General features: G+C 35.2%; 1 protein-coding gene across 1 annotated transcript; it reads right to left on the bottom strand.

The window, feature by feature from the left end:
- Positions 1–868: 868 nt before the first annotated feature.
- deltaCOP (coatomer subunit delta) lies at positions 869–23,550 on the bottom strand. Its single transcript, XM_071593800.1, has 11 exons — positions 23,445–23,550; positions 23,091–23,130; positions 22,780–23,003; positions 22,517–22,696; positions 22,187–22,428; positions 19,894–20,085; positions 19,305–19,470; positions 11,079–11,226; positions 10,760–10,871; positions 4,584–4,788; positions 869–1,681 (listed from the first exon to the last, which is right to left on the bottom strand). The coding sequence occupies exons 1-11, from the start codon at positions 23,445–23,447 to the stop codon at positions 1,592–1,594; spliced, it is 1,602 nt and encodes a 533-aa protein (XP_071449901.1). The 5' UTR covers positions 23,448–23,550; the 3' UTR covers positions 869–1,591.
- Positions 23,551–24,617: the final 1,067 nt, after the last annotated feature.

The raw sequence follows: 24,617 nt of genomic DNA, 5'->3' as shown, positions 1-24,617 counted from the left end.
TAAAACCAGATAGCTAGTGCTAACAAATAAAATTGTTGTAAAAGAATTAAAAGATGCTGAGTGTTTCCATACATACACAGGCAATGAAAATATAATATGGCCAAAACTGGCACTGAATATAAACAGTTTAAATTTCCACAATCAAGAGGAAGTGGGAGGAGAATATGTAGGCTAAAGTTATTATTCGAAGTCTAAGTCGGACGGAGATGGCAAATGAAAGCACAATGTTCCAATTCCCCGGTACTACACAAAAGAGACATTTGTACTTCCCAATGACCCCCAGAATGTTAAAAAAAAATATTTGGGACAGCATGTGAGCTGATACCTTGTGAAGGTTCAACCAGTTTATTCTGCAAGTCTTCACTTTTAGCAACAAGGGATTTAAAGGAGTCAAATGTCTTCTCATGCTCAATTGGCCCAGAGACATGGTATAGAATTAGGAGATTCACTTGCATTTGGAAAGTTTAAATGGGGTCAAATACAAGGCAGTGTTAGAAATTGTTGCCAACTATTCTACATTGCACAGAATGTTCAACTGATAAAGGCCAACAAAATCAATTAATCGAACTCACGGGGCATTATTAAAGGTGTATTATAAAATTACTTTGCTTTTGTTAAAATTTAAAAATAAAGACAAACTTTTATTATTGGAGGCAGGAAAAGTCATACGCAAACTCGTGAATAAGGACAAATCAAGCATAAACAATCATTACCCATATGCCAATTATGAACATTAACAAAAACAAGGCTATATACATCTAAATATAATATACACGAAATTCAGAAGTTTTGCAACAGAATCTAATATAAGCATAGAAACTGTAAGTAGCCACAATAGATTATCCATTGGCAAGTAGAAAAAACAATGGCGAGTGAAAATATTTTATTAAAATCTTTTCATTTATATATAGTATAATCATCCCAATATCAGCACCTGTAGGTAGGGAAACATTCACGGTTTTTCACAGGCATTGCGGTAGTAGGCTCTACCATTCCAGATGATTACTCTTTCCTCTGCCTTTTTCTAGAATATGTACATATCAACGATTACTGAAAAAAATCTATTATACGGCATGGCAAAATAGAAATAAATATACATTTGAAGACAAATTTACTGACTGTACAGCCTTTAATTTCTGGCTTCCATTTTTTTTTTTAAACATTAAATAAAATGTGCTACATTTTGGCAGTATGTAGTTTCACCAAGAGACCCAAAATTAACACACAATTAACATTTACCTGCCATGCCTTTAAAAAAATATATATTGTAAATGACACATCAACATATGCAAGAAGAAGTGGAGTGAAATCTCAGTTTTGTGCTGCAAAATCCGACAAAGCAACACCCCCAACTTTCTATCTTCCCAATCAAAGGAATGCACTCTTTCAGCTCCCAAATATAGCACAGATGGCACACATGCTGCTGTATTGCGCATGTCAATTGACAATAAAAAAAAGCCACTTCCAAAGAGCAGCCAAGATTGGGATTAATTGCAAGTGTAAAACACACACACTCCTGATTCACTACCCATGTCATTCATTTTCAGCTCTTCGAACTGACACTTGAGAAAATTATTCACTTTACAGCGGACTAAACTATTTCATACTTCTCTGCAAAGAAAACTGTTTTGACCGAGAACTTCACCGGAGAATCATCATCCACAAGCATGACTTCAGAAATCTGGAAGAAAAAAACAAATGCATTACAAAAATTCGCCCCAATCTAAACTATTTTTAAGCTGCATTTATTGACAATGTTGAGTTACATGACTTTATGACACTCTTTACTTCAGCAGTGTTTACAGAGCATTAAACTTTTAGCACACACAACAAATTACATCCATTAGGTCCATAAGTGCATTTTCCTTATTACTCACCAAGAGTAAAAATGATTCTTAAATACTAATATGATTCATCCAAGCATGCAAATTTTAAATTTCGCTGCATTGAGCATTTAAGACCCGCCCCTACTTACATTACAAAGAGTAGAGGATTACGTTCTTGACAAATTATCAAGAATCAACAATGAAGCATTTTTAATCTATCATAAATTTGAACAAAAATATTCAGGGCAGAAATGGATTCATTTTAATCCGTAGCTAATATACAAGAAAAACCTTAACATGATCAAGAGTTATCATTATTATTCCCTATCCATCTAAATCAACAACAAAAATTACACATCTACTTTGCAAAATGCAGGCGGTCACTCAATTTCTCTAAAATCTTTCATTACCCATTATTTCTGCTAGATATAACACACTACATGTACCATGATTCACTAATGAAATCACCAACGCTAATCAACTTGAAGGTTGGTTTGATAGCTGAGGGTAGAGTTCACCCAATACTAAGCCTAGCAGAGTGGGAAATTCATTCATCAGGGAAAAGGAGGCCAAGTCCCTTAACAATCAACCGAATTAGGTCCTAAACCATTTTCTTCATCATTGACATGATATATTTATTAATATTATTCTACCATGAAAGGCAGGTTTTGATTGGCCCAGACTACACACAGACTAATTGATACATTTCTTGGCCTCTCCTAAAAAATAACCCAACATCCCACACTACAATAAGCCTGTCTTCATTCTGCATACTTCCTCCCCAACTTGCCAAACATTCTCCCCTTCATCACAATCTTCAACATCCCATTACCCATCAATATTTTTCGTATCCATTTTCTTTGCCTCCTTATGATTTCTCCCGATGATCTTATGTCCTCCCCTAGCAATACCTCCTCAGTCGTTTTCCTCTCTGTCCCCTTCGCCTTCCCCGCCCTTACCCACACTTACATTTCATAAGCCTCCAACATACAATTATCATCTTGCTTCAACAACTTTGTTTCTGCACAGTACAAACCATGCTCCAATTAAAGATCTAATGAGCCTTTTCTGAACATCCTTGCTCAACATCCATGACATTATTTCCCTCATCCTTGGACAAGTTTCTTTGCTTAGTGCAATCCTTCTTTTGTCAGGTTTCCGATTTAGTTTTTCTATCTCTCTAGAATCTTTCCTTGGCGAATTCTTAATTTTCCATTTGATACACCTTTCATAGTTTGCACATATTTATCCTACTCTCGTCTATCCTCCCAATCACCTGATCTGTAATTCATGGTTTTTTTGCCCTTTTACAATTCACATTTCATATAGTTTGATTGGAGCTTTCAATACATTTTATTGATGTGTACCCATTTTTCTTTAATAACACCCAGCTCTTTTTCCACACTCATGATTTCCTCTACAGCCTGCAGATATTCCTCACATGTCATCTTGGTTACTGCTTCTACATTCTACATACTCTCCTGTCTCTCCTTTTTTAACCTCTTAAATCTAATGTTACACTTCATTATTAGTAAATCATGAATCTCCATACACCCGCACATAACTGCGCAAATTAATCATTCTTCAAATAATTCATATCTTTCTGAATCCCTGGGAATTTTCCAAGCACACCTACACCAAATGAGGTATCTGCGCCAAGTGTTCCTGGTGATTAAACCATGTATATTGCAGAACTCAGGGTTTCTCCCCACAGTCATTCCTCGTTCCTAAACCTTAGTCCACCTCACAATCATCTCTTCCATCACCCACAGTCACATTCCAATCTCCCATCACTATCAAACTTTTCCTTCCAGTAACACCTGCAAACATTTCCTCTGATTGAATGTACACCCTGTCGACTAATTCCTCCCAATGATTGCTTGGTGGCATGTAGACCGGTACAATGACCAAGTTTGCTGGTTCAGCTTGTACTCCTACTAATAATATGTTATCACTCACCTGTTCTATGTTTACTACCCTTTTTCCTACCTCTTTGCTCAATACCATTACCACCTCTCACTGACTCTCTTCCCTCCCAATTACATTTATCTATTGCTATTGCTCCAGCGGTCACCACTATCCTTCCAGTTCACCTTGCACAACCCCAGAATATATCTTTTTCCTGTCTCCTTTTTCCTGTCTCCATCATTGTTTTGCAGGATAAATAATTGAGGGGGATTACCCATTCACTTTCGCACACCTACAATAATGAAAAATCATCTTGTAATGCTAATGGACTTTACCTGAAACTAATGAGAAATAGAAGTACCATTGCATAGCAATGATTATTACGACTTCAAGACTTCCCTAACCAAATAAGTTTGAAGAAGCTGCCGGCAGCAGGTTAAGACAAATGGCACACATGGAATGGAATTGCTTTGGAATGCTTGAGACAGCTAATATCAGAGAGATTATAAACACTAAAAACCAAAACTGATTCAACAGCTCCTAGCATTTATATGACATGCACTGGAATACAAGAAACCAATTTTGTTGTAGAATGAACTCGTAGACGTTGAGGGATAAATCTCTCCAATCCATGCATGCACTCTCCTTCAGTTTTTCTTCCTTGAATAATTTCTAAAATACAACTTTTCCCACCAGAGGACAAAAGAAATTCTTAACTAATACTGCCAAAGGTATTTCAGTAGCCATCTTTTATCAGGAAATAAAATACCAATTTTTACCCAGTGCTAAATTTCATAATGTCTCAAATATATAAGGTACATTCAAAATTGAATCCTGAATGAAAATTACCTTTAAGTCTGCATATGATTGTTTATATGCAAATGAAACATTAAGTGGGAAGAATTGATCAGGATTGGTGTTGGGTGCCGTAAATTCCAGAGTCCCCGACTTGTTGGATGCATCAATTATGGGAAGGTTCCAAAGAATTTGTCCTTTGCGACCTTCCACAGAATATTCACCGTCACATTCCTTCACCACAGGTGTGTTGCCAACCCTGTACAGCAAACAAATTCAATTTAATTTCATTCTTAAGAGTACAATCATATTTACACTTAATGACTTAGGAAGGACAATGAGGTACATTTTGAATGTAATCATCAAGTGAGCAACCTAAAGATATATTCAATTCTAGACACAAGCAATTCCCTTAAACATTCCACTCATGCAAATGTTTACACACCCCTTCAGGCTTAAAGGGTTAATTCTTCACTCTTATGAAGGAAGACAGCACATCACAGGTTACTGGCTTTACTCCTCACATGATTAATTAATTGCTAATAGTTATACTTTTAGGAAATAGCGATGGATGAATGTTTACCCCTTGACACTCTTTCAGAAACCATATGTTCCTATCCATTTTACAATTAGACAATTTCCTTTTGAAAAGGGCGGCGAAACCAAGGAACCATCAACACTGAGAAGAAACTTAAAATCCTAGAAGTTGGATGAAACTGATGACAGCCCAAACTAAGGTACATGTCAGTCAGTTCTCAATCATGTTAACACACGCATGTATTCAACGGCAAGTTTAACATTTTTACTTACATTACATTAGTTTAACAACACTATTTTCCAAATTCGTATTTAACAATCTGTACTTCATCACACAGCTCGTCCTCTTTTAATCAAAGGTCCACAAGGCTCAAGGCCAGAAAACATACTTTCTTCAAAGAGATTACTTTTGGTATAACCTAGCTTAAATTTTTATTGGCATACACAGATGTTCTCTCCATTTAATTTTACAGTTGATTTGTTGAGTTGATTATAGTATCCTAAGTCAATCTATCTAGTCTTACAAAAAGTTCTTCCACAGGTTAGGCTACCAACTTAACCATGACCTATTGTTAGATCATCAGGAGCCAATATAATTATGAAGGAGAAAATTATATTAGATCCGGATATCTCTAACAACGCATTAACAATTGGTTTACATGTTTAATATCACAAACCATGAGTGAGATTTTCCATCCCTTGACCTTTAGGACAGTTGGTATGCACCATGGCCACTTGACCTAGCAGATACCCATCTAAGGTTGAAATAAAAATCCACAAAACATCATAAGGAGTAAAAATTATTACATTAAATTTTAACAATGATCCAGGAAAGCAGCTAACATAATATTCTGGGCAATTATGGAACTTAATACAGGAAAAGTGTAGAGATGATTTAGATTTTTTTTGAAAATAGGTAAATACCTAACGAAACATAAAATTTTAAATCAAGATATAGTATACACAATGAAACTTTTCTAACACATGCAAAAGAGTCAGTGCATCAATATTAGCCTGAACATTATTGGTAACAGAAATCTGAGTGTGATAACCATTTGTTTTTAAGATACATTTCCTACTGTCTTATAAAAACCAAAGTTGTCCGATGTCCTACTTCTTTTTTTCAAACATTATAAAACTTTTTCTGAGTAAAACACTGAGTTTGGGCTAAAGCAGGAGAAGGCAGGAAAAGCAAGTGGTTGGATCATTCAAGCCCAGATCTTTATTCTTCCTTTTAAACCAGGTTTTCTGCTGATTTCATATCCTGTGGTTTTAAAGATACTTTGGATGAGCTAGTTGGGATTGTTGCTAGGTCAGATATAACTGAGTGAAGAATTGCTTAGAGAAGCAGTAAGGAATGCATTCATCATTGTCAAAGCCTTCATATTCTAAGATAGTTCTGGATATGCTTGTTCAGACATGGGTGGGGGAAGCTGGGGAGGTTTGGAATGTGCACACACCCTGAGTTAACAAAAGAAATGCAGAATGTGTTTTCATCGTGCCAGCATTACACTCTTCAATTATTCTGTCTCCCAGTTGAACTTTCTATCTCCCAAAAAGAGCTGAATCAATGGGCAAAATGCCCGATCACTGATGAATACATATATGCACTGTCTATTTGAATTAATATTCGGTGAATATGTCTACTATTAATCACCCAATACTCCCATATCTCAACGTTATTCTCACATCTTCTTCTGTATTTATCTTCTCCAGTATTTATGACAGTATTTCCCCATGTCCATTTACAGTGGGACCTTGCTCAAGGAGCACCTTGTATTGTGAGTTAATTGCATGACCACAAATGACTACCTTAACGAGTGACAAGGAGAGGGGAATTCCCAGATTCATTGCGGACCAGCTACGGCATATTGTCCTTAGCACTCATTCAGCTAGCATCGAAGTTCTGGGGTTGATCACGCATTTTTCCAAACTTGCATTTGGACATATTATTTATGATTTTTTTTGCAAAGTTTAATAATATTTAGTGCATATTTTTCAAAATGACATAGAAGAATATCAGCAAGAGGAAAGCCATAAGAGAATTAAAATAATAGTAGAAATGAAAAGTACAATCATTGAAAATCTGGGAAGGTGAGTCTGGCTGATCTAGTACGCACATCAACAATGGTTTGACATCTACGATGTATTTTCTTCAAGAACAAGGACAAAATTAAGAAACATGCTTCAAAGAGAATGACAAGAATATCTACACAACAGCCACATACTCTAAACAAAGTTGGAAGGTTGCTTCCCACATGGATAAATGAAGAGCAATTGTGAGGTGACACTATTATTAAGAATATCATTTGTGATAAGAGGTAAGTAATTTTTGCCGAACCCGCTAAGATATCAGGATCATCAATGGCTGTAGAAGTAATTAAGGGGAGCCTTACATGGTTCAAGAAGTTTACGAGAAGAACCAGCATCTATGGCACTGTGAGGCATGGTTAAGCAGCAAGCTCTGAGTCAAAAGGCAGCGGAGAAATTTCATTGGTGACTTTAAGAAACATGTAGATTCAGACGATAGAATATGCCAAAACAAACCTACATTTGCACATGTAAAAGTAGAAGAGAATGCATTTTTCAGCCACAAGCCAAACAACGCCCATCTCACACTGCTATTTTGAACCAATTCAAGTGGTGATTTGAAAATCAAACCCCAGCTTGCTTAATATTCGGAAACTCCACAAGCCCTTAAGAAATGATTTGTCCAAAATAGCAGGCTAAATGTGATAAGGAGGCCAAAGGATATTGTTGCTTCATACCATGGGTATGAGGAACACCCCAAATAAGGCAGGGGCGATGGGCATCAGAAATTTATACATTGCAGTTTTACAAAATTTTGAAGCATCGGCAAAAACATGTCTCCAGATAGCTTTCAAGAAAAAGCTATTATGTATGTATCACAAATCATTAACTATTTATTTAGATTCTTTCTTGCTTTTAGAAAACGAGTTCGCATTCCCAGTTGCTTCATTCCACAATATAAGAAAAGATATCTATGATCCTAAATAATGTATGTAAAGGTTATTTTCTTTGAATAAACCTAGTACAAAATATTTTCAGGTATAGAATGCATTATGGTATTTTACATTAATGTATATGCAAAACAATTGTTTCGCTAAACAGATGTTGCGTTACAAGAAAGATAACGGAACAAATTATGCTCATTCTATAAGGTTTCACTGTAATGAACAGCAATTTTTAGAACAACCACGAAATTAAATTATCTTTTCATTAAATTGTAAATATGAAAAGAAGTCAACAAATTTTCTGAAGAAATGAAAATTACTGGACTCTTTAAAAATTTCCAGAAAAAGAATTCTGTTACCTATAGCACATACTTACATGGGAACATGAAAAATTCTCAACATAGGCTGACACTGAATTATTCCCGACTATTACAGCATTTGATCCTAGACAATTTTTCTAATAATGTAACTTCAACCTTTTTTGGTCTACAAAGGAAGGGGGTTCAAAGAGTGGATGAACTAAAATAAAATACCTAAGGGGAACACTTACCAGATGTCAAAGGAAATTAACTGGACACATCCCAGATCATGATAGTGTAATGAAATGTTAATTTACGGAAACAAAAGGAATGGAGGAACTATGAACTATAGAAAAAGATGATAGAAGATATCTGCAAATAAGTAATACATGAGTGAATGAAAAGTTTGGTTGGTAAGGGGATAGTAGGGAGAGCTGTAACGAACCAATATTTGGAATGGTTTGTAGCAGCCCTTAGTGCTTTATAGCAGCACATTGCAGTTTGCCACATCATGATGAACCTATGAATTTCAGGTCAGATTTGAAGTGTAATGAAAAAATCAAAAAATTAACTAATTATTCATGATTATTTTGTTTTTGCTATTATATAAATCACAAGGAATGCTTACCTTATTGTGTTAAGGCATATCATCTTATTATCACTAGAATTTTCATAGATTCTAGAACCTTTGGAGAATAAAATCACCTTGGAAAACCCTTTGTTGTTCATGTCAACTTTACCCAACTACACTGTAAATGGTTTATAATATTAAATACGACGAGTGTCTCAATATGACTATTACAGGGGGTTTTCAAAACTTCACGTACTGTTATATCAATTCCAATATCCTTACGAAAAACTTTAGCACATAAAAGGGATACACCACATAAAGGGGAAATGATGGATTTACACGATGCCGAATTACAAAAAGAGTAATCATTGACTCAATGAAATGGGGAACGATTCTCGACTATCAACTATTCAAAAAGGATTCAACACATAGCATTTCCAATGAATAAACACTGCATTCACATTTATTGAAATTTGAAGTTGAAGGTTAGAAACTTAAGATCAAACAGACCTACAGTAACAGCATATCATCATATGCATCTGGGTACCTTAGAAGCAAGGCAAGGCACTTCACACTCATCAATGACGGCAGCGGTAAAATGAATATGTATCAATACTAAGGATGTGATTCTTGATACTACGATACCTTGATACCCTCACAATACTCTTCAGTATCAAGTAATGAGCAAGTATCTTGAAATTGTACACATTGCCAGTGTCAAAATACTCACATGAAATAGAAATTTCACTTAACAGGCAGGATTTCTATAAACAAAACAAATCTTGTCTCTGACATCATTGCATACTGGAATTCTACCACAAGGATGAATACAATACTCTTTATTCATTTCCTTCGATGGATTAACTGTCAATAATATGACATTCAACTTTAAATTAACTCACATGGCCCAAAAAAGTTTTGTTTTGACCAGAATGAAACAAAAACATGAAATAAAGAAGTAGAGCTTGAAAACTTATGCAGAGTAACCAATGGTATTTATATAGTTTTGTGTCTGACAGATATGCAGAGTAAACACATCTTGCTAGGTCTATGAAATATTTCTAAATGTTTGTTTCTCATAAAAGATTCAGGATAACTGGAGAAGCAACGGCTAAAAATGATGGAATACAGTCTGTTGGATCTATAGAATTATGATTATCTCATGTGTAACAGAAATCATAAAAAATTTTATGCACATCATGTATTTAATAAACCTCTTGGTAATCACACGTTAATAATTTCCCAAACTGATGATCACTGTAACCTCAAAAGCCAACCATGCCCATATAGGCTGGTCTATTACTTTGTGATTACATTATTACCAATTATATATATTATTGAGAATTTTCTGAATGCATGACAATAACTGCCGGTGCCACATATTAATTTTGAATCCAAGGAGATAACTACAGCAAAATTTGAAATAAAATATATCATGTATTATATTTCATGTTCATTATGATTTTAACTGAAATTTAGAAATAAAACTTGAAAAACAAAAACCAGGACAAAATATAAAAAATACACAATGTTGGCAGAAACATCGCAAAATATCCAGTTACACTAATGGAGTTGATTTATGAATTGAAAACGATAATCCAAAGATCACCACACACAAGGTGAAGCTCCCAAAATTACATGGCACATTTACTATGCATTTTTTCACAGGAGGACATTTTATGGCAAACATAATTTTACAGAAAAGCCATTATTATGGGGCATTTGATTATTCTTTACAGTTTTATTCTTACAATCAAATCAGTTGTGCATATTATGGACCCTGTTAGGTTCATATATTTGCCAGCTCACACATTCTAAGGATTCAAAAGATCAAGAACTTGTACTTACGGCAATGGAATGGTTATGCAGACATCATTTAACTCCATTTGGTCATGCTCCAATTCATACTCTATATTGACGTCACAGCCACCCTGCCCATTATCTGATGGCCAACAATTAACTGGAAGAGTACAAAATTAATTGTAACACTCCGAAACATTGCTGAAATATTTTAATTCACACATTGAGATACTTATAACTTCCCAAATGAAAGAATACTTTATACCAATCTCTCGATTAAATAGTGCCTAAATTCATCCAGGAGAAGAAGAAATAAAGCTCAACTGAAAACAGTATTCCCCATAATTCAATCTTTCATTTCACTTACTTGATAATGGAATGAAACTTTCATCCTGTGTATGGAATCTCCACTTCAAAACGCCAACTTCAGTGTTCAAGGGGAAAGGCTTGGAAGGATTTTTCAGACCAACAAGAGACTTCATTTTAAATAATTCCTTATCCACATTTGGATGAGTCTGATAATAGCAAAATAATCACAATTACAAAATATAATGAGCTAAAATGTTAGTCAAAAGTATATATTTTAGAAACACAAAAGGCAACCTTGTACACACATTTTAATGCAACATACATACGTAGATTTTTTCTCCATTTTACCAATGAAAATACCAAGAGTTAAATATGATGCATTCGTTTTTTTTAAACCACTAAATGACTATATATTCGTGTTAATCATTTCATATATTAATGGAATCTCATATTTATGACCCAAGAGCTGATATCTCCGATTTAATAGTTACTAATGATGTATAAAATGTTAATACATCAGCCATTAGAAGTTGTGCAAGTTGAGCTGAAAAGAGACAACTATATAAAAGGTTCTCATTTACACATTCAAATGGAAATGTACCTCTCAAATTACCCAGATGTAATGAATTTCATGCTCTATGATATGAATTTACTTCACAAATAGTAAATACGTGAGGGCAATGAGAGTGGCTTATTTCTTTACACTAATGCACTTAGAGATCATAACCTTCTACTGACTAAACCTGAGAGTTAACATATTCATTAATTGTCACTCTCTCCTAAATGTCAAATTCTTTTTTATCAGAACCTTCAAGGTTGAAAAAGTACGAGGCTTTGCCTTTGAATTTGCATACATGTCAGAGTGGTCACTCATTTCCAAGATTCCCATTTCCAGTTTTCCAAGCAACGGCACGTTCTTCTTCCTGTGTCTCCTCCAAAGCGTTTGGACTCTTTATGGGCACTTCTGGTGAAACATTCACCACTGCTGCACCTCACAATAGCATCACCAAAGAGGGCCCTACTATAAATAGTTCCGGTTTCTGCCATTTTCACGAAGACCACAATTTGAGCAAGATGCATCATATATAAATTAATACTACATTTTTTATCAGATGACATGAAACTATTAGAGAGTGAGTCTATTGCGTGGTTTACTTGGGTAAACCTTAAGACATTTAAAATTCATAAATCCAAGATATTGAATAATATGTATGGACTTTCCATTAAATGGCATCCATTACAAATAGTGTTAACAAGCCCTTCAGTTAAAATGCTCAAACATCATGAAGAAATAATTTTTCATTAGTAATCCATATTAATAACAGGTTTTAATAAATGATTCAATAAAAGAATTTTCTTGAAATTTAAGATAAATCTTCAGTTTTTCTAAATGCAAACCAGATTATGCTATCTTACAAGGTAATTACAACTACACAATATGCAGTAACATACCCAACCGTCATTTAAGACTCCTTTGTGTGAACTTACTTGTTTTCGAATACACTAAGACTTGATTTTTGGATAACCATAAGCACTTGACAAATGTAACCATAGTTTTCCAAAGAATATTTCAACCTAAGAACGGTTGACACCATATTTTAGAATTACCTGACCGCATGCGTAATGGGGAAATCAATTGAATATATGTTCAAATTATGGTATAGTACTAGTACAAAGAAATACAATTAATGCAAGAACTATAACAAAAGCACTAAAAGCAATGAGGATTCCACTTCCAAATAGGTACTCTTAGTTAGGTAAGCCTATTAACCATTTTCCGTGATTTATTAATCCCAATAATTCCCGGCCAATTTTACTCCATGTGAACTTCTCTTCATTCTCAAGAATTCTAACAAATTTAAATGATAAAAATTATTAATTTTAATTACCTATCATGCAGTGACAGTTGCAATGTTAATTATAACACTTAAAAGACCATTTGGGTTGACTCATTACAAACATACTAACATGATTCAAATAAAATTATACCCCAACAAACGAGAGAGTTTTAATTAGTCACCATCACATAATCAAGTCTCAAACTAATGAAACTTTCACATATTGTTCCAACTAGAAAATATTATAGAAATATGAAACTACAGAAGATCCTTAATATAACACCAGATCTTTGGGAAACCAAGGAACTGTTGAAGATCCTAGAGCATGCTCTACAGTGAGGTATATTTTACCCAGGGAGAATCTTTCAAGGAATTGTAGATAACATTTTATAAAAAAGATGCACAAATATAATACTCACATTCCATATACCCTTTCAAATGGATTGAGGGTTTTGGTGCATCAAATACACATGAAACATTTATGAACGTTGGTGAATTTTGTTGGCAATGACATGTAAAAAAAATGAAGACAAGAGCTATTAAAAAGGAACAAAGACTACTTCCATTAAAACAAAGAACAGGCTGAAGCAAAAACAAAAAAAAAACAGATTTCCACAATTATAATTTTGGCGAAGAATGCAAGACAAATAAGCTCATTACTTCCCAGGGAGGTGAAGAGGGGCGTATGGCATTTGTCGAAAGTCTTCTTGCGACTCTCTGCTCAAATGCAATCATAGGTGGCAGCATCATGGATAACACTGTTTCCAATGATACATGCCTAAAGTATTATCTGTGCATTAGTTTTTGAATTCAACAGGCTCTGAAGAGATTAAAGAGGTAACATTTGGTAATCACTGAAGATTAGAATGATGAAGCTACAGATAGGAAAAGAGAAAAAAGTGGCAGAAAATGCTCAAAGGAAGAAGAGAAAGCTGGTACAATTTGATAAATGTGGCAAGAGTGAATAGTCACAAAAAGGTGGTCCTATCATCATTCAAGGGATGCGCACACACAAGGAGAAGCGTAGTTGTCAACCAAGTTATTGGGCAGTACACTCATAAATATAAATATACGGACCATCCCCGCCCAGACCCCTTACCCCTCTCCAGCATATTTTCAGTCTTACTTGAAGAAGGCCTCGGAGAAGGCCGAAAGCTTAAGCAATTTACCATGTGAGTGCCCTTTTAAGCGTTACTATTTTAACTGTGATCTATTGTGCCGTCCAAATATTTTACTGCTCGTGTGAGTGTTTCCGTGTAATCGATATATATATATATATATATATATATATATATATATATATATATATATATATATATATATATATATATATATATATATATATATGTATATATATATATATTCATATATACAGAAACAGATATAAGGAAAAGGGATAGGAACACATATATATAAAGGACGAACACAATAAAGGTGGGGAAGGCGGAATCGAACGGATCACCAGAGTAAAAATATTTCCTTGACCGGGACTCGAACCTCGGATCTTTCCACTTGCCGGGCGGATGCTCTTAACCACTTGAGCTATCGAGGAAACGTAATTTACCCTGAGATCCGTGGGTCTAATATGTCGCCAAGCGCCCCGTTTCTTTAGCCAAGAGTTCCTTTCCTCTATGATGTTGTATGAATTCTAAACCACTGTCCTTTCCTCTTGTGTATTGTCTATTTCTCCTTTGGTGGGTGAAACAGTCCCCTGACGCCATCTCTTGGCTTGAGGATGGCAATGCCAAAAGGCCAGTCATTGTATTAAAAGAGCTTTATGTGATATGAATACAAAAATACAAAGAACAGTAACTTGGTCTTTTAAGGCATATAAAATTGGAAAATAAGTTGGATTCTTCTGAAAACATGCCGTGAATATTTCTCCCACAAAGCCTTTCAACATGATCTTATTAGATATAATATGGAGAAGGTTTAAGGGCTGTCAGCCCACTCTGCCCAACTGGGGAGGCTTAACTTCCATTTTGCTTGATTTGTGAAATCAGAAGTCACATAGAAATCCAACATTATCCAGAAAAACAAAATACATCTCATAGCTTATAGTAATCATCACAACTGTGATTATTCTTAATAGTAACTCTTGAGATGAAAAGTTCAACAAGAATGTAAAAGGTGAAATACGTGTAAGCTGGCAACTTTTAAAAGCCAGAAATGGTGAAGTTAACTCTTAAGACCAGCGCAAGAAGGAAAGACAATCACAAACACAACATTTTTTAGGTAGTCTGGTCCAAGTTTAAAATTGCTAAGCAATCACAAACCTTCTGCAGTCAGAATTCCAATATTTGAAAGATTTCCTCTCAAAGGGATTAGGGTCTAAAAGATAACTATGGAAAATGTTCCAGAACAAATGTTTTACACCCGAGCCTCACAGCCGTGGTGAGGTAGCCCAGAATTCCATGTGGGGTGTGGCAAAACACACAAAATTAAAATGCAGCAATTTCAGATGGTAAAAATCATTCCCCTTTTCCGGGATTCGAACCCGGATCCCTCCATGCCTGGGCGAGTGCTTTTGCCAGGGAGCTACTGAGGCATACTCTTACACCTCAGTCTATCACACAAAGCACTTGGCTGGACGAGAGATCTAGGTTCGAATGCTAGTAAAGGCAAATAATTTTTACCCTCTGAAATTGTTGCATTATAATGCACATTTAGAAGATGACTCCTTAAAAAGCTACTGTTGCAGCATCTCCCGCGGTTTCTTGGACAAAAAATTAACTTTTTATCTGCTTTCTATTTCACAGACATTTCCCATGATGGCATGTTTGGAATAGAGAAATCTGGAGTTTTTGGAAAATGATGATATTTACTCACATGCCATGATTAAATCTCATAGTAATGATTACATAAGCACTTCTGAAAATGAACAGTGTGGAGAGGAGAATGAGGAACTAGAAACGCCCATATTATCATAGCTATCAAATAACATTAACACTTGAAAATCAGTATGCCAATATGATGGGGAGATATTATTCCTAGGAAAAATTATGCAGATAGTGTTTCAATTGAACTAAAAGAGGAAATTGCTGAAAGATACAACAACTGAAACTGGACCATTACTTGCATTTTGGTCATTAATGTGATATCTGTTTATTCATCTTCAAATCTGATCTTGTGGATGGGGAGAACTACAATAAATTTAATCTTACCAATGCAACACTCAAATTCTAAACGATGTGCAGCTATTTCCTCTTACTACCTTGATCAAAAAGTTCCCGGAATAACCACCGTGTGGCGCTCCCATCGTTCCGATTTGAGTTCTGTTTTTTTTGTTAAATTGGTACATCTGTTGTTGATATTCCCTTTAAATCTTAGTGTCATAACTTGACATTTGCAAAAGTTACGTAGCCAAGAGTACATCTATCTCTGTGTATGTTGGCGATTTTTTACAATTTCAGAAATGGATTTAAATTTGCAACAACGAACTTGTATTAAATTTTGCGTAAAAAACGGATTTAGTGGCGCACGGACGTTGGAAATGTTGGAAAAGTGTTTCGGCAACGATTCTCTAAAAAAAACGGTCGTTTACCAGTGGCACGAGCGGTTCAGAAGTGGTCGTGAGTAAATCGAAGATGATGAACGCAGTGGCAGACCATCGACATCGAAAGTCGGTGAAAAAATTGATAAAGTAAAAGAAATGTTGGTCAATAACCGCAAATTAACCATCAGAGAAATAGCGGAGGACTTGAACATTGCCTATGGATCCGCCCAAGACATTGTGGTTAATGATTTGGGTTTCCGTCGTGTAGCATGCCAAAATACCTCAATTTCATGCAAAAAAGAGACCGTGTTGACGTCGCAAAAGACATGATTTGCGAGGCTGAATCCGATCCCACATTCATCAAAAGGATCATTACTGGAGACGAGACGTGGGTTTATGAGTACGACACGCAATCCAGACATCAGGCAAGTGAATGGCGTTCACCAAATGAGCCGAGACCAAAAAAACCACGTCGTTTTCAGTCAAAAAAGAAGGCAATGCTGACGGTTTTCATGGATTACAACGGTGTAGTGCATCATGAATTTTTGCCAGAAGGCCAGACAGTAAACAAAGAGTATTATTTGGGCGTTATGAGACGTTTGCGTGAAGCAATTCGCCGAAAGAGACCAGAAATGTGGGCAGAAAACTCGTGGATTTTGCACCATGATAACGCACCGTCACACAGTGCTATCATTATTCGTAATTTTTTGACGAAAAATGCAACAAATACCATCCAACAGCCACCGAATTCACCTGATTTGGCTCCCTGTGACTTCTTTCTGTTCAATCGAGTTAAAAAACCATTACGGGGAACGCGTTTTAGCAGCCGAGAGGAAGTAATGGAAAAATCGCAGGAAGCACTGATGGACATACCGAAAACCGAATATAAAAAATGTTTCGAGGATTGGATCAAGCGCTGGCATAAGTTTGTTGCAGTCGATGGGGATTACTTTGAAGGGGACAATATAGATTTAGATGAATAAACTTGTATTTTTAATTTTCTGAATAAATTCCGGGAAATTTTTGATCAAGGTAGTATAGACAATACTATTCTTAAAATCTATTAAATGCAAAATTATTACCTGCCCATTATTAAACCTGCCTAATAAGAAAAATCAGTTGAAAATTATAATCCGAGAGACTTTTTCAATCGGTGAGAAATATAAAAAAATATGAGAAGATGTTTTATCACCTCATCTAAAAATTCATTATAAACATTGAAGTTTCCACAAACTTACAAAATGCAAAACTACAGCAAATTTTCAATTTCCAGCGTGTTGATTGTCCATTTTGCTGATTATCCATACTTCTACTCTCTCTTCCTAGCACCTCAAAAATTTCACAAAATTGCAATCTTAGCCAAATCCTTTGAAACTTCAAAATACTTTTTTTTTTTAAATATGTGAGCTTTCTTTTAAGTGTTAAAAGTCAAAAGAGCAAAATTGGACAATAACATTTAATGGCAACATTTCAATGCAACATTTTCAGAGTGTAAAAATCATTCGCCTTCAGTCAAGGCGAATGATTTTTACACTCTGAAATTGTTGCATTGAAATGCACATTAGTGGATGACTCTGTTAAAAGTTGCTGTCGCGGCATCTCCCGCAGTTTCTTTGGAATAATATTTAATGTTTCAATTTCAATAATTTTTAAACTATCTGCATTCTCCCTCTATCATTTCCCTTACATTCACTAAACATGGGAATTCCATATTATCCTTAAAAACAAGGAAATATATACTTTCAATCTATGCAAAAAATGAGTCATTAATTAATTGCAGAGCATTATTTTAATTGGTATCATTTGTTTTTTCCTGTCTGCACGATTGGTTTAGCTTTCTGAGGAAAATACAATAATTCATTAATAAATGATTAAGGAGTTATGTGCAAAGTTGAAAGTAATTTTTTTAAAGGTGGACATTTATTCAGTATTTAAAAGATGGATTTGCCACCTTGGCTTGAACACAAAAAAATGGAATCATCCTAATCAGATGCATATTTTGATTTTATTTGACTTTACAGAGACCTGAGATGATATGTTAATTGATGTGCTATTAGTGAAAGGGTGAGAAGAAAGGGAAGATGTAATCAATAGAGTTGGAGCAATAGCATGTGTTTATCCATGGTACTTCGCCTATGCAACAAAGATCAACAGGGAGTTAACCAGAGTCTTAAATAAGCCTTATCATGTGAAATAAGCCACTCAAGCAGTGTTTTCCAAGAATGTTGGAACTTCGAACAAATATTCCCAGTGGACTGTCCCATTTGAACTTTTCCAACACCTTTCAGTGATTGTAAAAGTTGTTAATTACTAATAAAACCAAAATTTATCTCCAAAATACAGCTGATATCACAAATAAACAATACCTTACAACTTTAGGACCTGAAGTTGAAGATAATTGAGACAAAGGCTATTATAATATTCTACTTAATAGTCTTCATCTCTGTTATTATGGAACAGTTCCACCATATCACACCTGAATCTGTAATTTATATCTCAAGTTGAAGATTAAAAATATTTCATATTTACTTAAATTTTTTCATCAACAACTTTGCAGTTAGAAATACTAATAGAGACAATTACAACAATTCCTCCAAGAATAAAAAATACTATTGTTAACCATCCCCCAATGCATATCACGTCTCTTTTTCACCAGGCGAAACATAACAATGAAATTACACAATTCCAGTCAAGGATACTCTCTCCTAATTCTACATTTGATCACCTCTTTCCCTTGAAGTACAGGGAACAAAAGTTATAACTTAATTTTTTCCCAGTAAGAAAACCTCAACATTCTTTAATTTAGAGGAAGTTACAGTAGCTAAAACCTCACCAAATAAAATATTCAGCTGCATAGAGTCGGAAGACACTCTGAAATACATTTCAAATGAAGTTCAGAGTAAAAAAAGCTAAGGAATAACACTTATGAGGAGAGAATGTAAATGTTTACCTGTAACTGAATGCCACGGGTGTCTTTATTTTCCAACTGAACTCTTATCCGACCAAATTTTTCATTTGATATACGTAGGGTAACCAAACCATGCAGCTCAAAGGACTGAAGGCCTCCATCTCGTCCCACTCTAAGAAGTAGCCTCTCCTCTTCCCTCAAATGGACACTGAGAAACAGATATTTCACCAACATCATCATAAACTCACATTTCGTTTAATCACTTCAATTTCCTCAAACAAAAACTGGAATGAATAATGCCTTGTGTGTTGGCCTCCAGGTGCCTATTCGTGCAAAAGAGTTAGGCCCATCAAGTTAAGGCAAGCAAATTCAAGATTTTTCTGAATGGCATTACCTTCAGTCAAGGTAATCTCTTAACCCACATGAATGGTCATTTAAAAGAAATTACTTTGGATACACAGAATATTAATTTTGTAGCAGGAGCCGTTAAATTATCGAGGCATTGAAACAAACAAAGTAAAAACCATGATGAAAAGGGTATTGAGGTTTAACCCTCTAACCCTGCTGATGAAGAAGGTTAAGATCACTAGTTATACATGTTCAATAACAGGCAGTTAACAACAATACTCACTCCTCCATTAGCTCGTTTGTCAATGGCATTTTAGATGATATGATTGGAGTCTTCCCAACATTATTTCCCACAACATTAGAGTTAACATTTCCAACAACTTCTCCTTCAGACTTCAATTGGTCAACAAAACTCTCCACATCACGAAATTTTCCTCCCAGCTTCATTGCCTTAGTAGTGAGAGAATTTGATTTTCTGCAAAAGAATTTTCATGAATAATAATATGACACAGTAAAAATGTAAATTACAGCAAAAAAACTAAACGACATAAATAGAAAATACACCCAGCCAATTCCTCACAAGGAAGATCCCAACAAAAACTATTACCTTGCTAAATAGTTAGAAGAATATTACTAATAATCTACATTTTCAAAAATTCATGATAACCCATGGGCATTGAGGATTTGAATACTTTCTGCTAGCAAAACACTGGTTAACTAAAATTTGGAGAATAAATTAAATAATTAAATGGGATCTCTGCTCACAAACAAATTTAATAGGAACAACTTCCTAGTTTTCAAACAAGATACTACTGCATAACATGAAAATGGCAGACCCTTCTGCCGTAATGGGATGGAAAGGCTAAGTTGATTTTGATTGTGGGGGCTTCATTCCTCAATGCTTCCCTTACAATGAAAAGTGCGAGGGAAGTTAAATTGCAATAATGGTGATTTAGATGCAACAGAACATTTGTGATACTTTCAACTACCCAATGACACTTAAGCTTTTAGAAGTTGCATACTTTCAATTGTAAAAATGTACACAGAGAAACACCAGATAAACATCAGCTTACACTTTACCATGTATGCTACATTTAGTATAGTCCAGGTAATCCCTGATTATGAATGTTCTCATATATAAACAAATGAAAGCTTGGTTTTTCAGTGGTAGCTAATCCAAAATGAAACTTATTAATGAAAATCTACGAGATACTTTTAAATATAAAGTACATCCTATGCGATATGCAACAGCACATCATGGGAGTTGTTATCTATAAAAATTCAACAGGGCTTAAATGAGGAGAAATTGCCATTTTTTGGTTATGAAAAAGTATTTTTCTTGAGTGGTCTATTTGATGACATCATTATGGGCCACACACAAAATTTAGTGTCCTACATTTTCCCCAACTCCCAACTACAAATTAACTTCCTCAAAAATTGTACAAAAACTATAGTTTATCCATAAGGATGCTTCATAAGCTATCTCCAATGCAAATGTTTTCATTATTTAGAGAGCATTCTGCGGCTTAAGTCACACACTAGTTTAGATTTTCTAATCTATACTTAAAACTCCTCCACTCTTGAACAAATAACCTCATACAGTAACTCAGTAACTTTAGTACCTTTCTTATGCCAGCCTGAAACCTGAAAGCAGCAAATGGCATGGCTTCTCACTCTTCAGAGTAAGCATTTAGTTCTTCACAATAAGATTATAGCTATCATTTTCCGGAATAAGGCAAACTTTGTTAAATTCACCATCAGTTTTTATCAATATGGTACCACCGGTTTCATCGCGTAGGTGACATCTTCAGGCACAATCTGAGATGTGACTGAAGATGAAACCAGTAGAAAGGTTTGGGGAATTTCACAAATTTTGTTTCTGAAGAAGTATTCCTTAATATGAATGTTCACAAGGTTGAGACCTGATACCATAGAAACTATCATTTCCATTTTATCTTCCCCTTTCAACCAAAGGAGTTCCTTTTACTGCATACTAACTTAAGAATTCTTGAACACAAAAAAAGAGAGAACAAGATTTTAAGACTTCCAAAGGTTAAAGTCATAATAATATGAAACATTTTGTCGGCCATTGCAAATGTTTCATATTGTCTTCCACTAAGGTGTTCATGATTAACAGCACAGAGGGCAATAAGGTTTAACCTCATAAAAATTTAGAATATCAGTACAATTAATTAACTGAACATGAACCTAAAAACCCAGAGAAAGAAGCCATGACGTAGATATATCCCAGCAAAACCTCCTTAAGATGAAATGACTGAATACTAACAAAAAGCCAGTGTGTCAAGCACTACTCCAGAAAATTGTGAAGCATTCAATTGAAAAACTATGATTGCAATTCAAAATGTTTTCCATTTGAGGCTAGTTCAGATCTATCAACCCACTACTGTTACTATCATTTGTTCATTAGCATGAACCTAAAGCCAGGCTAGAATTTAATCATTCATTACACAGCGATACTGATGTCCGTCACTAAAATTTGGTCGCGTTTACGACATGACAATACAAATGTTTAACGTCTCAAAAAGGCAAACCATCGTTATTAAGAAGAAACTTACGGTAGTGACGAATAGTTAGGTTTTGTATCCGATTGTGAATTGGCTAAGTCTCCAACAACAGGTGATGGCACAAAGCCTGTATTACTACCAAATCCAACACCACCGAATCCTTGGCCACTCTTTCCCATTCCACCGGAGCCGCTGACCACTGCCACTCCACCCATTTTCGCAGCTTCCATTCTCAGCCGCTGCAGCTCCTTTGCTTTTTCTCGCATTTTGTTTTTAGCTTCACGTTCTTGTGTCTGTATGAATACAACATTATATGTAGACAAAAGAAAATTAAAGCTGCATTGACACCACATGAACAGGTAATAGCATTAGACTCCTCACCAGCCTCACAGCTTGATATACTTTTTCTTCGTGTGAATCCATTTCAACAAACGTCCTTATTTGGGCGAGATTGACACTCTCACGATAACCCAATGCCACTATTTCATCAAAGGCAAAGATAAGGTTAAAGGCATTTTCAACGATTTCAGACTCCTCCATACTACGGCAATATTCTGGAATCTACATAATTCAAAACATTAGGTTTTGTAGATGTCTGGAATCGAGGAATATATACAATTATGCTCATATTACCAAATACTTACAACCCGGCTGAACAAGCGAAGAGTCTCCAAATCTTCCAATATATTACTGGCTTTTGTGGTTATTAGAAGCATATACAGCTTTTCTAACGGTTGATATACATATCTCACCGATTCCGTTTCCACAAATGTGTGTTGCTTTCCTGTTGACATCAACTTGGGAAAAGCTGCGAGTAACCCTTCAATTCTGGCTTTAGTCATCTCCACGAACTGACGAGATACTATAGCTGTGAAGGAGTATTGGACATGGTTACTTCATTAAGAAATAAAGTTACAGTAAATAGTGTATGCATAATGGTACACATTGTACTTACCCTTTCCAGCTTTAGTACAAACCGCTGCCGCAATGAGGACCTAAAATGAAATGAAATGAGGCTACAATATTCACATAGGTAATTAGTGATATCTCAATCTAAAACGTACAACTGCTTGAAAAATCTATCCGAAATTCTCTCTGGCCACGCATGCAAAGGAAATTTTGGCTTGCCCAAACTTTGCAACAGTTTGAGTAGATGATGAAAACCATAATACAATGACACTAGACAAATATTTATCGAATTTGAGGTAGTGTTATTTTTTAGCATAACTTAACTAAGTTGACGCGAGTGATCAAATGATAGTGCAATAATTAAAGATGATGCTACTGTCTCTAGATATTAGTTGATTACCATTTTACTGACGGAGGTCCTTTAATATCGTTAAAATAACAATATCGGTTACGCCTCAGCTTTCCGGCATGTCAGTACGCAAGTGCCCTGGTGACGTGGAATATTGCTACCAACAGAGGGCCTCAGCGAGTTAAGATTTAATATTCCCAGAATCACTTGCGAAGTCATGGCGGTCTTTTTCATTAAATACGATGTACTAAATAAAGGAGCGTTAGCTTAGGACCCAATTTGAAAAACAACTAATGTGAAATAAACGTGTTAAATTTGGTGCCTTATTGTAATAATCAAGATTCTGGTTAGGCTAACCGTGAATTGGTGTTCCAGGCCGATTTCAATCATAATAGCAAGTTATTTTGTTTAACAACAGCATGATAGAAAACTCCCTTTTGATGGTTTCTGTTTTTAGGACAGTGATAACTCCTGAGAATTTTAGAACATAAATATTAAATCTAACAACACATAAATGCTTTCTTAAGTTATTGGTCCTAGTTTCCCATCAAATGAAATCCCACCTCCCATTTCATGCCATATGAAATCTCACCTCCAAGATCTACAGTGAAAATAAAAAATATTATTATTATTTATGATGACCATTTCCTCACAATTCTCCAAATAGTTTTACATTACACCTGTGTTTATTAGATGAAGTAGTAATGGTAGGTGTTTTAGGAGAGTTTATTTTCACTTTTTTACCCTGTGTCTAGTTTTATGTACATTTTCAGAGATAAACTGCTCAAGGAATGCAGCTGTTTTTCGTTTACTGGTGCATGGCAGTGGCTCGCTAATGTGTATCTCACCACCTCTTTTGAATGAAGTGACTCATGAGTTAAGTCATATCCAGAAAATAATTCCTTCTCTTTCTCATTTAATGCTCCAATTTAAATTCTGCATGCTTGTATGCTTGTCCCATGAATTCATGCAGGAAAGATCAGTGAAAGGGAATTCATTTGAGTACAACTAATTATTCCCTAGATGCTGTGGGTGGCAAATGGAATATTTGCTATCTATAACTCTGCAGTAACTATCTGTTATTGTCCATGGGAAGAAGTAATCCATGTAGTTCTGGTATCTATTTCCCAAATTTATATTCATGATCCAAACAACCAATGTATGTTGGAGTGTGAATAATTTGCAACTGAAACATGCGCCTTTGAATTTATTTAATAAATTTAA

The sequence above is a fragment of the Hetaerina americana genome, unplaced genomic scaffold (assembly GCF_022747635.1).
Source record: "Hetaerina americana unplaced genomic scaffold, ioHetAmer1.1.p SCAF_6, whole genome shotgun sequence".
In the NCBI taxonomy this organism is placed as follows: domain Eukaryota; kingdom Metazoa; phylum Arthropoda; class Insecta; order Odonata; family Calopterygidae; genus Hetaerina; species Hetaerina americana.
This window is presented reverse-complemented; position numbering and strand designations above follow the sequence as displayed.

Bases quoted from the DNA above. Each gene is read 5' to 3' on its own strand.
- deltaCOP (XM_071593800.1), bottom strand. The intron at 22,429-22,516 runs GTGAGGAGTCTA...GTATTCATACAG, and splicing joins TATATCAAGCTGTGAGGCTG to ACACAAGAACGTGAAGCTAA. The intron at 20,086-22,186 runs GTAAGTTTCTTC...ATTCTTTTGCAG, and splicing joins CCTAACTATTCGTCACTACC to AAAATCAAATTCTCTCACTA.